The sequence below is a fragment of the Lacerta agilis genome, chromosome 2 (assembly GCF_009819535.1).
Source record: "Lacerta agilis isolate rLacAgi1 chromosome 2, rLacAgi1.pri, whole genome shotgun sequence".
NCBI lineage: Eukaryota > Metazoa > Chordata > Lepidosauria > Squamata > Lacertidae > Lacerta > Lacerta agilis.
This window is the reverse complement of record NC_046313.1, coordinates 41689067-41704562: the sequence shown is the minus strand read 5'-3', so window position 1 is coordinate 41704562 and position 15496 is coordinate 41689067. Positions and strand designations below refer to the sequence as shown.

Below are 15496 nucleotides of genomic sequence, written 5' to 3'. Positions count from 1 at the left end.
AATTACACATATTATTCATGGCAGTACGCTCATCTTAAGTGTGAAACCATTCTTCCCTTTTCCACATCTAGTCTTCATGCAGGACAGATCATTGCTTTCTAGGAGACAGCTTGCAACCATTCAAAAAATAATAATAATCAATATTCTACTGCAGCATTTTTAGAAGTATTGAAATGTATTGGATTGCAATTGTTAAAGTAAGTCCAAGACTACAAATAAAACAGAAGAATTTGCATTAGCAATTGAGAATGATTTTTGTTCTTTTCCTCTCACATGTACATCTTCTCCTTTCCTTCTTTCACACTGGCATAATCAATAAAACCGGGAAGGGGAATGCTGCCTTATCACTGAGAAATGGATACAGTGTGAATAATTAGTTGTGGGAGACTCTCTATTTAGCTGTAAAAAGGCCCTCAGCATTTCTGCACCAAATGTCAAGCACAGGCCAGTAGAACTGCCTGTGCACAAGGTAGAAATAGATTCAGAAAGACAGATGGCCTGTCAGGCCAAAGCTAGACCCATTAGGCCCAGAGGAGTGGTTGGAATCGACAAGGTTAGACCTCTAGGGTAACATCGACACCATTCTGAAAGGGTTGGTTTTTAAATTATTTTCTACATGTTTGATTCCTTAGTTCACTTCACAGAACACCAGACGTTACACTGCTAAATAAGGAGGGAAAGAGCAGGGTACTGTGTTCTTTTGCGATTCTGGAAGGATTAGTTGCAAGGGAAAATGTGTTGCTACATTACGAGAAGCTTATAGCTATATCATTTTTTTTTCCGGGAAAAAGGCAAATGAACTGTGATTACTGCTTTTTAGAATCAATGTGTACACAGGCAAAAAATGAATTAAATTAAGAACAGTACCTGGAATGTCACAGGAGCCCACAAGAGCAGCTTAAGCAGGCAGGTTGTGACTGACTGGAGTTGCAGGATCTTGGAAAGTTCCATGCAAAGAACTTGCTCCAACAAGCTGTGGGGTTTAACTGAGATCTTCTGTTCATTTCAGCTCCTGTCCTGAAGAGTAGATGGATCTGCCTAGTTCCCTAGCTCCCTTCTGCATCATTTTTCATGCACTCATGCATGCATTTACTCGGGTAAATTTCCCTCAAGTACCTACGTGCATACTGCATTGGAAAATAATTCTTAAATGTCTGCCTGGTATATTTCTTAGTAATTAGTATTAAGCACTAATAATGAAGAATTCAATACATATGCCGTTTTTGAATAAGGGTGATTTAGTTCCGTTATTAAAAGCCTAAGTAACATTTCCTCTGTTTTGCCTTTACTGCTTTCTCTGTAGTGCCAGCAGTGGAATACTGCTCTTATTTAGGCATAATCAGGCCATCATTTTGTAGAGCAGGCTAAGATTAGCATAAAATCTGTGTTCAACATTTTGGAATCTCTGCCAGTTGTGAGAGAAGGAACGGCTACTTCTATCTTTGTGGTGCGGGGTAGGGGGGAGAGACTTTCCCAGACTTCATACAGGAAAATTTTGCATATTCACCCCTTGGAAAGCCATGAAAATTGCTTTTGAGCTCTGTTCTGGTTAATGTAGTTGTTTTAGTTTAAACTCTTTGCAGATCAGGATTCAAGCAGCGTTAAGCACAACGTGCCAAATGAAGCCCACTCTTTAACCATATATACCTACCTTTTCTTTTCATATGATGTCCTCTTCATTTTGAAGTGAAATGTAGCTATTATGGTTGTTTGTTCTGTATTTCTACATTCTCCTTGTTTTGTCCTAACCCTTGAATGTAAACAAACTTGATCAACATTTTACCTCTGTATTATCCCCTTGTTTTCTCTTCCCTCCTATCTTCTCTACACACACACAAACACACACACACACACCCTGAGCCAAATAAAATACAATGGTGTTGCAGTATGTCCTTGGTCAGGGTAACAACCCATTTGAGGACATTGATCCACCAGATGAAGACCAATATTTTACAGAAAAATATAGAAAATCATTATTCACTGTCAACAATTCAAAAGCATGTTATTTGTTTCAACTAAACATCAGGAAGAGCTTTCTGATGGTAAGAGCTTCTTTGACAGTAGAAAGGACTCCATCGGAAGGTGGTGGACTCTACTTCATTTTAAGCTGAAGTTTGGATGGCCATCTGTCCAGGATGCTTTAGTTGAGATTCCTGCATTGCAGGGGTTTGGACAAGATGACCCCCAGGTCCTTTCCAACTCTACAGTTCTATGATTCTGTGAAAACGTGGCTATAGGCCACAGTTGTTGTTGCTGCTGCTGTTGTTTTGTTTGTTTTAGCAAGCATATCACATTCCCTTGGACTGCAGAAAAAGGTAGATCTGGGTTACATTGCAATGAACTCAGATTAGCCGTATAGCATTTACCTGTTTTGCAACAGCACTGCATTGCTGACTTGTTTTAGGCCAGCAACCCCCCATTAACTTTTATTGGATTTGACTTAAGTAGTAACTAGAGAAGTATCCCTCAGCACACAGCTTTTTGGTTATTAAGGATGAAGCTTCTGAGGAACATCCTAGCTTCAAAATAACATCCCTCGTCCACCCCCACCCCACCCCCGCTCTCTCTCTTCAGCTTTGCAATTGTCATTTATTTGCTTCCCACTGGTTGTGAGACAGTTGTGTTTATTAGCCGTACAATCAGAAGAGATGTCTTGTTATATTGTAACCCGAATCCTTAGAAAATGGATATATATATACAAATAAAAATGCTTGGTATTTTCAAGCAACTTGGAAGGAAATTAGCAGCTGTAACTGCCTTTATGAAGCTGCTCCAACCATTTATGACAGCAATGGTCTATGTTAGTTTACTTACTTATTTGTGTGTTCCTCCTCCAAAGCTTGAAGTAGCTTATAATGTGAATGAAAACTATTAAAAAATACGAAATCAGTGAAATGTATTGAAAAGAAAGCAATGCAATAGAAATAAAATAAAACAAACTCTTATGTTTAAAGAAACACTTAAGAATGTATGTTTGAAATGCTAAACTGAGGTCTAAAATCAATAATCAAGGTGGATATACTGTTGGTGGGTGAAAATAAAAACTCCACTTAGTTCAAAATGCATTAGCTAGATTGCTGACCATGACCAATATTTTGTAACATATTCCACCAGTTTTAAAGCAACTGCACTGGATCCTGGTCTGCTTCTGAGCAAAAATTTAAAATGTTCTTCTTAATTTTTAGTCCCTTAAATGGTTTGGGACCAGGATACCTAAGGGACCACCTTTTTCTGAATGAACCTTCCCACATAGTATAATATTATTAGAGGGTCTTCTTCATATTCCTCTTTCCTCTTGTTGGAGATGAGGAGTGTGGAGACCCTAGATCGGATATTTGTGTTGTGGCACCTACTCCTGAGGGAGCTTTACCTTGTACAGAGTTAAATATTCTTTCAGCGCCGAGTGATTACCTTTTCATTTCCCCATACTTAGTAGATTTTGAATAGGATCCTCTCTCTTGATCTTTACAAGCATGACTCTTCATTTTGTGGGATGAGACTATATCAAAAAGATAATATTAAAAGAAATTGGTATGAGCTTTATGGAGCGAAATAAATTGTTTGAGAAAAGACATGTGGGCACCAAATGGAACTCATTTAGTAGTTCTTACTTCCAATTTACAGCTTTTCTTCTTTTTTCTTTTCATAAATACTAGCATGCTTGTTTGCAGTGTTCGGAACCCCTCCTTTTGCAACAGGATGTTTTTGGCAGAAGGAGGTGCAGGTGTGTGAGAGAGAATGCATGTGCCTCCTTATGGAATTGTCTCTTGATTGATGTTGATGTTTAGCAGCACATAATGATGAAGATGAATTTGTTCTTATTATAAGCTTTAACTCCAGAAGAACACATTGTGTACTGTTACTTTTCTTTTGCATTTGTCTTACCGTATACATATTCTAAACAACCAAGTTTTACAGTCAAACTAAATCATAAATCACTGGCTATAAAAATAGAAGTGGAAGTACTCTTCTGTTGTCATTTTTTACTGCTTGTTACCGACACAGAATCTATATATTTTCACCTTTGTTGATGCCTTCTATTGTACAATTAGGAATTCAAGCATATGTATATTTTCAGAATTAAGTCCCACTAACTGTAACTGGATTGGAGCCTAAGTCCTATCTGCCCTATGGGTCTTAAGCTTTATAAATTATTTAAAAAAAAAAAAAAACCATGAAGAAATGCTTCCGCAAAGCCCATTGCACCATTTAGTCTCCCAGCATTGAGTGGCCTGCAATTATTGGGTCCATGAGTGGTAGGGAAATAGACTAACCAGGGAGGAAGATAAATTTGGAGAGTAACATGGAAGACCCAAGTCAGGTGTTTTTGAACTGGAAGCAGTATATAAATAAATTGTGCTAATTAACAAAAATAAAAAGGGAAGGGAGAGACTCTGCCTACCAAGCTGCAACCCCCCCCCTAAAAATAAACATAAATATAAAATGTAGCCTAAATGTAAAAAATCAGGATGGTGGATATAAGGGATATGAAGGACATGTTAGTCACCACTCATGAACAAAACTCATGAACAAATATCTCAACCCTGTGCTGAGTAAAGTTCTTTATAGACACATGCACAACACCCTGGAACTTACCCTTTCAACTTTTAACGTGGCTCAGCATCCATAGAAACATATGCTAAAAATCATAAGAAAAAGCACAAACCTTACCTGTGTTCATGCAGAAATAAGTTGTACAGATTTTTTTAGTAGGATTAGTTCCAAGTAAATGTGTTTAGGATTGCAGTTTACAGCTTTGAGAGGGCTTGGTAAAGAACAGCTATGACCAAAGGAATTTATGGAAGTGCCTTGTTTTCCTTTATATAGACTCCTCTATATATTTCCTTTTTATTTTCGAAAGGTGTTTGAGCTCACTGAAGTAACTGAACTGCTCCGTGACGTGTCTATTGAAATGTTACCCAAAATGATCTTGGCACAATATTATAACTGATATATAATAATTAGGTCAGCTTGCCTCCTTTGCTTGGCAAACACACATCTGAGAGTAACTTAGCAATCTATCATTCTTTTTAAATATTGGCCTGTGCCAAGTTTCCTGAGGAGTCTGCAAAGTCACTTATGCAACGCTCTCACATCGCAGAGCAGACCTTCTCTGGTGTACAGTTTAGATGTTCATTTATCTACGTTAAGTACACTTGTGGCTTGTTACTGCCAAATTGGTTTTTATGCATTGTTGGGCCATCGCTTCAGCTGCCAGACATTTTAAATTGCTCCTTTATTCCTTAGCCAGTGCCTCATTTGCACCAGAGCTTGCCAAACATGTTAAATAATAAAGAGTGTCTCTGCACATGTTTAGAATGCTTTCGTGTGCTGATGAATAACTATAGGCTGTCACCCTTTATCTATAATTACAAGACATTTGTGAGAGGAAATAGCAGTTCTGAGGTGAACTGCTGTCAACATTTCCCCAGACTCTGCTGTTTTGATGTGCTGAAACTGGGTGAAAGAACTCTCAGTTGAGTAACTCATTTTTTCATTGTTAGGAGGAATGATGAGTGTCTCCAAGGATATATAAGATGTTGGGGAAACACGTCCCCATCAGTATTCTATCTAATGGTTAATCAAATCAAATTAATTAATTTTATGCTGTATCTCTGTTGTGCTCTGTTTAGAAACTGAAGTATTAAGCCGTATACAAATTATTGCAATAAATAAAATAAAATACGGTTTAGAATACTAATCCTGTTAAGAGTGAGTGGGTGGCAGCAGTAATTATTTTCCTTCTCTTTCAGTGATCTGTTGCCATAATCAGCCTTTTGTCTAGGTTGACTATAAATCTATTGACTTCATATTTCAGTTTATTTCATATAAGAATTTAGAGGTATCAGCAAGTTGAAATTGTTTCTTGCATGCCAAAACTTGCAGCAGGCTAAATCAGCACTGTGTAGCACATAGCTTACTGAACGTTCCTGTTTGAATTGATGGCATTTCTGGTGCAAACATGAATTTACTAAGAGTAAGTGATAAATATCTTCATTGTTTAAACTGAACAGCGTCTACGATTAAAATTTCTTTAAAAAAAAAAACCCAACTCATTTTATGCTGTTAAATGTTATATAACGTGGAATTTGCTATTTAAATTATGTGCCCATATCTACACAAAAGGCTAGATACATGTTAGTATGCCAAGAGAATCCGGCCTCCCCCCCCCCCCCATTAGAGAGTTCAAGTTTCTTACTCCACATTTAGCTACAAAGGGTTTTGCTTTTGCTTTCTCTGCTAAAGGTACAATCGATGGGGTGTGTTTGTGTCTAGGATTCTCAATGTAGTGTTTCCATTCTTGATACTTTGTATTATTTTTCTCTGGAGTGCTACCTTCTGCAGACCTCATTCACAGATAGTTTGAGCATTACTCTTAATAACTTATGACATTCGTATAACTACACAGTAGGCAATGGTACTTCAGAATCATGCTTTGCATATTTTAAAACATGGTATGTTAATTAAGCAGCAGCTGGAATTGTATTTTGCAGTCCTGAAGGAGAAGAGATGTACGGCTGGTGGCAGTGTAACTCTCAAATGGTAGAAATCGCTATAGAAGTTGCCTCATCAGTGGCAGAAAATCATTCATTTATTATCTAAAGGGAAATTTTGTAAGATCAGTGGGCAGTGTTTGTGCATTTTGGACTTTCTAGTCAAGGATTGATCAACTATTTATCTGCAATCTAAAGAAAAATTACAGTAATTTATGATAGATGAGAATGATTGCTAAGTCAAATAGTGGTGTGTTGTTGTTGTTTTTTAAAAAAATACACATATATACACAGAGAGAGAGAGAGAGACTGAGATGCAGTGTTGATTTATTGAAATTTCCTCAATTGAAGCTGCATATGCCTTTGAGTTGAGCACAAGGAAATGAATGGGGATACGCCTAAGTGTTCTGCTCTGGGCTAAAGGGAAGCTGAAGAGTGTATGCGGCAAATTCATTCCTAAGGGAGATCTCAGTACACATGCATAAGTCATCTCCTTCCAACTTCCTTTTTTACCTCTACCAGGGACAAAAGGAAACTCTGGTGAAAAATTTGTTTAATGGTCCCTGATAATAGAATATAAAAAAGTGTGTTTGTTCACTCTGCAAACATTACACTTTGGGTAATAAATTTCTGAGGGGCAGTTGAATGCTCTGGTGCTTGGATTGTTTATAAATATTTGCGGTAAATTACTGCTTGCAGTCATAGGTTGAAATTATGTCCTGCATGCATGTTGCAAAGAGCTGCAAAGAATAGCGTCTGGCCTTAGATATGCTGTACTGGAGCATTCAAATATATTCAGTTAGGAGTTTGGGAATGACCATGAAACCTGAAGCTAAACTGTTCCTGCCCCCCCCCCAAACAGGGTAATTGGATTGCCTTGGTGTTATGTGTCTGAATGAATAAAAATTTTTCAACTTCAGTTGAAAGGGGGGAACAGGAAGGGAAAGTTATCTGTACCAGCTATTGTACAATATGTCTTCGTGAGTATTTTGACAAGCAGTTCTTGTACACTGCCAAGAAGTTCAGGAAAGATCTTCCCTACAGGTACCTCATTTCAGCAGGACACTATTATTGTTATTGTTAATAATAATAATTTATAACTGCTCTTCATTCAAAGATCACAGATTAGTAGTTCCTTCAGGCTGACAGTGCAGTTCTATGCTGTCTTTATGAAACCTAGATGAATGTGACAATTTGCCTAGGTTTTTGCTTTTGTCTGACTAACTGAATCTCAAGTAGTTGTGTTAGTAAATACATGGTGCATCACAAACCTGTTATTTTATAATTTATTCAAAACTATTAAATAGTCTTTCTTGGGCACAATACCTTTGTCTGACTGCTGGATAGATGCTTTCACGAAAGAACTGCCTCATTTGATCACTAATATTTCAGTTGCTTACGTAAATAAAAGAATTTTATCACTGACATCTGGGAAAAGAGAACTGAAAGTACATTTCCAAAGCTAACATTTTCACATTTTAATCAAGTAATGCAGATCATACTAAATACAGTATCTTTTAATGAGCAAATAATATTTATTGGATTGTCACTTGACTATTATGATTTCAAGATTTTTGCCTGTAATGTGAGAAGGTAGAATAATTAAGAGAAGACTTTATCATGCTACTCATTGGTTAGTCCTATATACTCAAAACATTTGTGCACCTCTTATTTTAGGAGGCAGATATGCTTCAGACATGGATGTTTTAGGTTTTGGCCATATGTTGATGGTTATGCAGGAAGAACCCCTGATTTGCTTTGCGTGTCTCAGGTAACACAAGAAATGGTAAAACCGTTTTCAACCTATTTTCCCCTCTCTCTTCTATCATTTCAGGACTATACCTTGACAATGTACTTTCAGCAAGCATGGAGGGATAAGAGGCTTTCGTATAATGTAATACCTTTAAATCTTACACTGGACAATAGAGTAGCAGATCAGCTTTGGGTTCCCGATACCTACTTCCTGAATGATAAGAAGTCATTTGTGCATGGTGTCACTGTGAAGAACAGAATGATTCGATTACATCCTGATGGGACAGTTCTCTATGGTCTCAGGTCAGCATCTAATATTTAAAATGCCATAATTTAATATCTAAAGCTAAGATTTGTTTTTTCCTTTATTTTCCAGCATTCCATAGTTTCAGTTCCAGGTGATTTGGATTTGCCCACCCGTCTTAAGTACTTTAAGAGACTTTAAGAGATACTGAGCTTTATACAAACACATGCAACAAAGAAAGAAGAGAGGGGAGGTTTCTGGAATGCAACTTTAGTAGAGTTCATAGAAGAGTCCAGTGTTGTGCATGTTTACTTGAAAGTTAGTTTCACTGAATTCAGTCAGACATATTCCTTGATAAGCAGACTTAGCCGTGTAGCTTTTAATAAGGAAACACTGAACTGTGAAAAGTGGATCATATACTGTTAGTGTATGCCTTTGTGGAAAAAGTCAGCTACTTTAAGCACAGACAATACAGCACAGTCCCCCCCTCCCAGAAAACATTCTTCTATATGTGCTTGATTACATGTGTGTGTGAAAGATATGTGCTTAACCTTTGAAAAAATGCTCTGCTTACCTTCTTGACTTTAGCTGCACTGCTGCAGCATATTACAGAAATACTAGTTTTCCTGCACTAGTATATTGTAAACATTTAAAAGGTAAGAATTCATTTTAACACCTGCATTGTACATGAGACACCACCTTATCATCTTTTAATTGTTGACCTTGTGTTGCAAGTGAGTTTTCCAAACAGATGATATCCACATCAAAATAAAGTATATTTGTAGGAAAAGAGCTTCCATCAGTATAAATATGATGAAGCTGGAAGGGCATCACAATTACAGCTGTGGTAGAATATTTCAGAGCTGTCAAGTGTTGTTTTTAAAGTCTAAGGACCCATCTATACTTTGCTTCTCCTGTATCTAGAGGTGAGGCAGTCTCCTCTCCTCTCCTCCCTTTCTCTCCATGCACCCACCTTGCCTGTTGTTTATTAGAGTTTCGAATGGTTGAACTGCATGCTTCCAGTTATTATTGCCTGGATTCCCCCCTCATTTTCCAAATGACCCTGTCAAAAAAAAATCAGCTCATACCTCTGTCCTCATTTTATGACATCTCTGCATAATCACAAAACTGGTCCTCTAAAAAAATAAAAGGACCCAGTGTCTTCAGAGAAGGGAGAGGGAAAAGGAAGAACCAATAACTCAGAAGCCCACAGTGCCCTTAAGAACTCCTCTTAACAACATGGGGGGAGAAGCTAGCTAGCAGGAGTCCTGAAAGCCTAGAACACCTTTCATCACCCCTCCTAGGAACAGCCCCTCTGAGTCCTGACATGCACAGAGCGTGGAGCAAGACAGATACACTCAGAAAAATCAGGCTAAGCACTACCCAAGAGTGGACAAAGAAACACAGGTTTTCTGGAGATGGTTCCAGGTAGGGAAATTAAAAGTGAACAAGAATGGACCCACTAAACAACAAAAGTCAGGATCAGCCCTAAGATCTCAGTTGTTGCTTTTCTATTGTAAAGCAAGATAGGAGTGGGGAATGGAGATTTGTAGAGGAGACGTGGCGAGAAGTAGAATGCTTAACCCTCCCCTCACCTGCTATTTTCTATTTCAGAACCCTGACTGGGAACAATGTGGCATTGAGGGGTCATAGAAAAGATGGGAAACAGCTCAGCATTTCCACCCAGATGCTGCTTATTCCCTAAAAAATCCTTTACTGCAGAGAAACAACAGCCTGGATTCCCAGACTGTTGTTTGCTGCAGAATGCTTAGTTCTGTCATAAAATACCCTAATTATAAACTCTCAAACTTTACTGCCTAAATACAAAAACTTGTCCCCTTGGAGAAAAGAAAGGAAGAAAGAAAGATGCTCACTTCTGCGTGATGTGAACTGTTTCAGAAGAGCAAGCTTATTCTTGCTACCATGGTGTTGTGGCATGTTTTAAATGATGATTCCGCATTTGACACCCATGAAGTTCTAGTGGGTTTTTGGAAACTGAGCTTTTGTGGGCATTCTATGGTTTGTGTTATAGAGTTTGAAGAAAAAGAAGAAAACCAGGAATCTGTTTTCTAGACCACCTTTTTAAAGCCAGCAGGAGGCAAATATGTGTGATCAAGGAGGAGGGATGACTAACTTTATGTAAGAACATTAGAGAACTGATTGCTACTTATTGCGACGATTAGTGTCTCCTGAAACTCAACTTTGAAACCAGATTGCATCCTGGTAGGATTCCATATTGGGGAGAAAATAATAACACTTAGGCTCCAATTGCAAACACAGTTGCTTGAGAATTAGGGTACTTCCATATGGGGGCTTAATAATGCAAATGTCTTGTTGGTCACAGGACTCCCACTCTTTTGAAAACTTACTTATTTTCTTTCTTATAAAGTGTAAGTGTGGGGGTGGAATACGGGCTGGCATTTTTGTACCAACAATGTTGTGTGGATGCCGCAAAAATTAAAAATAAAAAAGTCATGCATGAGGAGCACCCATCCCGCAAGAAACACCTGTCTTGAAGCGTTCCAAGTCCCATTAAACACAGCAGGTCTGAAAGCTAAGAAAGCAAGCTTAGAATTCTGCTCTTAGTATTTATACTGGGAGGAATTCAACATACTGCTATAGCAATTATTCTGTAAAGCAGAAGCTTTTCAGCTTGCTGGGTACAACAATCCCACTTCTCTCCCCCCTTGTGCTGTTATGGGGGTTCTCACAACACCCACAAGTCAATTGCCATGAGGGGTGAGGGGGGGAACCCATTTGTGCTAGCAAAAGTCCTTGTGTGAGCTTCTGCTACCAACGCCCTTTTATTTTAAAAGCTCAAAGACCACATTATATATTTATGATTGTGCTAAGACTTGAATGGGAAGATCAGCTTGTGTTTTTAATCATTTGCCCAACTATTCCAGCTCTGTCTACAAAGAGACAAAACCTGGAGAAGTCTTCTTGCAGATTTCTCCTTGGCAGGGAGTCTAACTGAAGTTTAGAGTTACAGGTGGGTAGCCGTGTTGGTCTGCCATAGTCGAAACAAAATAGAAAATTCTTTCCAGTAGCACCTTAGAGACCAACTGAGTTTGTTCTTGGTATGAGCTTTCGTGTGCATGCACACTTCTTCAGATACACTGAAACAGAAGCCACGAGATCCTTAAATATAGTGAGGGAGTGGGGAGGGGTATTACTCAGAAGGGTGGTGGGAATGGTATTACTCAGAAGGGTGGTGGGAATGGGTGGTGGAAATGGGTGTGGAAAACCTGTTGATGACTCTTAACGGCTGCAATTAGTCTTGCAGGGAAAGGCAAGGGGTGAGATGGCTAAAGATAGCTTTGTTCCAGTTACAGGTGGGTAGCCGTGTTGGTCTGCCATAGTCAAAACAAAATCGAAAATTCTTTCTAGTAGCACCTTAGAGACCAACTGAGTTAGTTGCTGGTATGAGCTTTCGTGTGCATGCACACTGAAGAAGTGTGCATGCACACGAAAGCTCATACCAGCAACTAACTCAGTTGGTCTCTAAGGTGCTACTAGATAGCTTTGTTATGTATAATGAGATAAGAATCCAATGTCTTTGTTCAGACCAGGTTTCTCCATGGTTTTAAGTTTGGTGATTAGTTGCAATTCAGTTTAGAGGCAGTCTGAGGACTCCCAATATGGATGAAAGTCACAAAAGGCTTTTTTACACTTTGCTTTGAGGCTAACCAATTGAAGCCCCTTTGCAAGATAGTCTTGTTGTTCTAATGTTAGTTACAAAAGGCCAACCGGGAGGAAACGGGTGGGGTGGGTATTTAGCCATATAGCTACAGTATCAATTTTCTGTATTTGTATTTCTTCTTTGATTTTCCTGAGAAAGTTGAAATGGCTTCCTTTCCCCAGTATTTTGCAACATGCCCATACAAGTATAGCATAATATATTGGAATGTTTGGACACCAGTTTCTTTGACTTTGCTGGAATGAGCCATCTGTATGAACAGATGGGAAATATGCTACAGGGCCAGAGGGAGATGTCAAAAAATCAAACCAGAAGGAAAAGAACTACATCCACTAAAAATTAAAAAAAAAACCCAACAACAACAAAAACCACATTAAAACAAAATAGATCCTACATGCTGGAATTGCCCAGTTGTGGCACTGGCCACTAGAAACTGTTGTTTGCAAAACAATTTATGTTCTCAGGGCTTGTAATAGGCATAGCCTTCCAGCACTCAGGTGTGTCCTTTCTATACCTTGAAAGAATAAGGTTGCAATCCTGTAAAAACTGTGTTGGGTCTCAGTCAGTCTAACTTCTGAGTAGACGTGTGGGTTTGCACTGGAAATATATGAACACTCATTCTTCTCCTATGAGCCTTGGAAAATCTGATTTAGCATTTCTGCACAGCAGGGGGGACAAGAGAGGGTACACTGGAGTAGATTGAGGGAGGCTTTTGATCCGGTTGCCCCAAAAGACCCCTGAATGAGGGGGGTTAAGTACACCACCCCTTGGGTTTGAGTACTTGTTCTCCCTCCTATTGAGACCCAGTGGCGGGGCGTAGGAGGCGCCCCGCCCAGGGTCCAGGGGAGGGGGGTGACAATTGGTGGCCCCTCCTGCCACTCCCTGCTGCCTGGCACCCCGTCCGTGCTGCTCCATGGACGGACGGGCATGCACAGTGCATCCGAGTCGGCGCCGCTGCTCCCTTGGCGACTGAGCGAACCGCCCAGCAGCGCTGGGCCGATGGACTGCACATGTTCAGCCCGTCCCGACGTGCGTTGTGACCTTGCAACACCCCGCCCCCAGAGGTGTGCCTCCGTGCGCCGCCCTGGGTGGAGTGGAGGCTTCCTCCACTACTGTTGAGACCAAAGGAAGAGAAAATGAAAAAAACCCCACCAAAAACACCAAGCACTTTGTGTTCCAGTGCTATGAGAGAGGTAGAAATGTTTCTCTTCATTTTCACCATGCCACGCAAAATTTTGTACACTTCTATCCTGTTGCCTTTGACTCACCTCTTCTCTGAATCAAAAAGCCCCAAGTTATGTAGCCTTTCTTCAAAGGGCAGTTTCTCCTTCCCCTCAATCATTTTCTGAACCTTTTCCAACTCAGCAATATCCTTTTTGAGGTGGGGCGACCAAAACCGTACACACTAGTCCAAATGTGGTTGCACCACAGATTTGTATTATGGCATGGCAACACTGGCAGTTTTGCTTTCAATTCCTTTCCTACCGGTAATGATCCCTAGCACAGACTTTGCCTTTTATTCCTACTCTCAGCCTCCTGCTGTTTAACTAGTTCCTGCTCCACAAGATAACTTCTCCTTTTATTCCATGACTGCTAAGCTTTCTTAGGAGTCTTTGGCGAGGTATTTTGTGGACAGCTTTGTGAAACGCTTAAGTATGTTATCTCCATGCATTAGGGTGGCTAAAGAAAGGCAGCTGGTAGGGGAAAGTGCTGATAGGGGAGGGCAGGCGATGAAGAGCCTTAGTGGGCAGCTTGTGCAAGGATCAGCAGGTGGAAGGGCAGTGAAGGTGTTGCCTGCTGGAGGACTTAGAGTCAGTGTATGCTCACAAGCACGACTGAAAATAGTTTAAAGTTAGTATTTTAAAGCTAGGTGTGTGAGAGAGAAAGAGAGAGAGGTGTTGTGCGGTTGTATGGGTATAGGGCAGTATATAAAATCAAATAATAATAATAATAATAATAATAATAATAATAATAATAATAATGTTATAGTAGCTATATGAACCCTGCCTGTGTGCATATGAGACAGGATTGGGAAGGGTAAATGCATTGCCTTGCTGTTTTGAATCTCTAAAATAGGTAAGTGTTTTCTAGATTCTTAATTCCTTGAATGTTTCCTTTTAAAATTCTACTCCTCCTTTGTAATTCTTTTTTTTCTAATGTAAGCTTACATACAAAACTTAAGGCAATAATAAATATTAACTTCTAATGTAAAACTCAAATACATAAAAACTATAAAAACAGCAGTAGCCCTAAAATAATAAATATGATGTAGGGCAGGGGCTGCAGCTTTACTGACCCTTAAAAGCCTGAGTGTGGCTTGCTTACTTGCATTATCTGCTCGGCATGTAAGTGGCTTTTGTTTGTATTCTGGATTGTGTCACGATCTTGAGGGTTTAGTACTATATGCGCTTAGTGGCAGAAGACTTGTGGCTCAAAGACTTAAATAAACAGCATTTTCTGTGGGCTCTGTCCCCCGTGTGTATGCAGGGACTATACCTGTCACTGTCCTCTGTATCATGACTTGGCAGCTCTCATGCTCCTGTCTTTGGGTTTATTTTATTTTATTTTGGACAGTTCTTTCATTTTGCTGTGATGTCTCACTTTGGAGTTTGTTGACAGTAAAACTCTGAGCAGAAGGCTTCTCGACTTTCTGCACTGTATTTGCAACTGAGGGATTGGAGGACAATGTGAATGAATTTTTCCACGGGGAAGAGAAATTCTACAACAGTTTTTCATGGTTGGGAATCATCATGAGCAGCGGCAGTAGCACAGCTTTATTATCCTTCCCCAAGTTTTTCTTTTCTTTTGCTGCTTCAGCTGTAGCTGTGGTGTTGGCAGCTGGCCTCTGTTTTGTATTCTCCACAGTTTCCCAGACCTAGGGATGAACTTAACATTGCACTCAGGCAATTGTTCTGTCAGGGCAAGCATTTTGGCTAGCCAGACAAAATGATCCCCTCCCTCTGCCTCCCCGCTGTTTGTCTGGGAGTTTTCCTGAACTCCCACCCCCCACCCCAAGCCAATTTGGAAGCAGGGAGAAGGAGGGAAGCTCCAGTCTGCAAGCAGGAGCCTTTGTTCAGGGCTACCAATGATGACTCTCATCCTGCCCAAAGTGACATACCTCCCAAGTGCCCCAGGGAAAAGAGGTCATATCCCCCCCCCCCGGATCTCAGTGGCCATTTGGGGTGCTGTCGTCTTTAACACTGTGCTCTTGCACCAAATAAGCGCTTTTATCAGAGCCGTGCAAGATCTTCCCCCAACCCCCCCCCCCACTTTTGGGGGGGCGAGAGCAAGGGGTATGGGTCATAT

The 15496-nt window shown here is 39.9% G+C and overlaps 1 protein-coding gene across 6 annotated transcripts in view; it reads left to right on the top strand.

Moving 5' to 3' along the window:
- The window catches only part of GABRB2 (gamma-aminobutyric acid type A receptor subunit beta2), a 106518-nt gene that overhangs the window by 26945 nt on the left and 64077 nt on the right, over window positions 1-15496 (top strand). For all 6 annotated transcript variants that reach the window (XM_033139814.1, XM_033139813.1, XM_033139812.1 and 3 more), the window contains exon 5: window positions 8329-8549. In XM_033139814.1, coding sequence (XP_032995705.1) covers window positions 8329-8549 — 221 coding nt within the window. The remainder of the gene's footprint in view (window positions 1-8328; window positions 8550-15496) is intronic.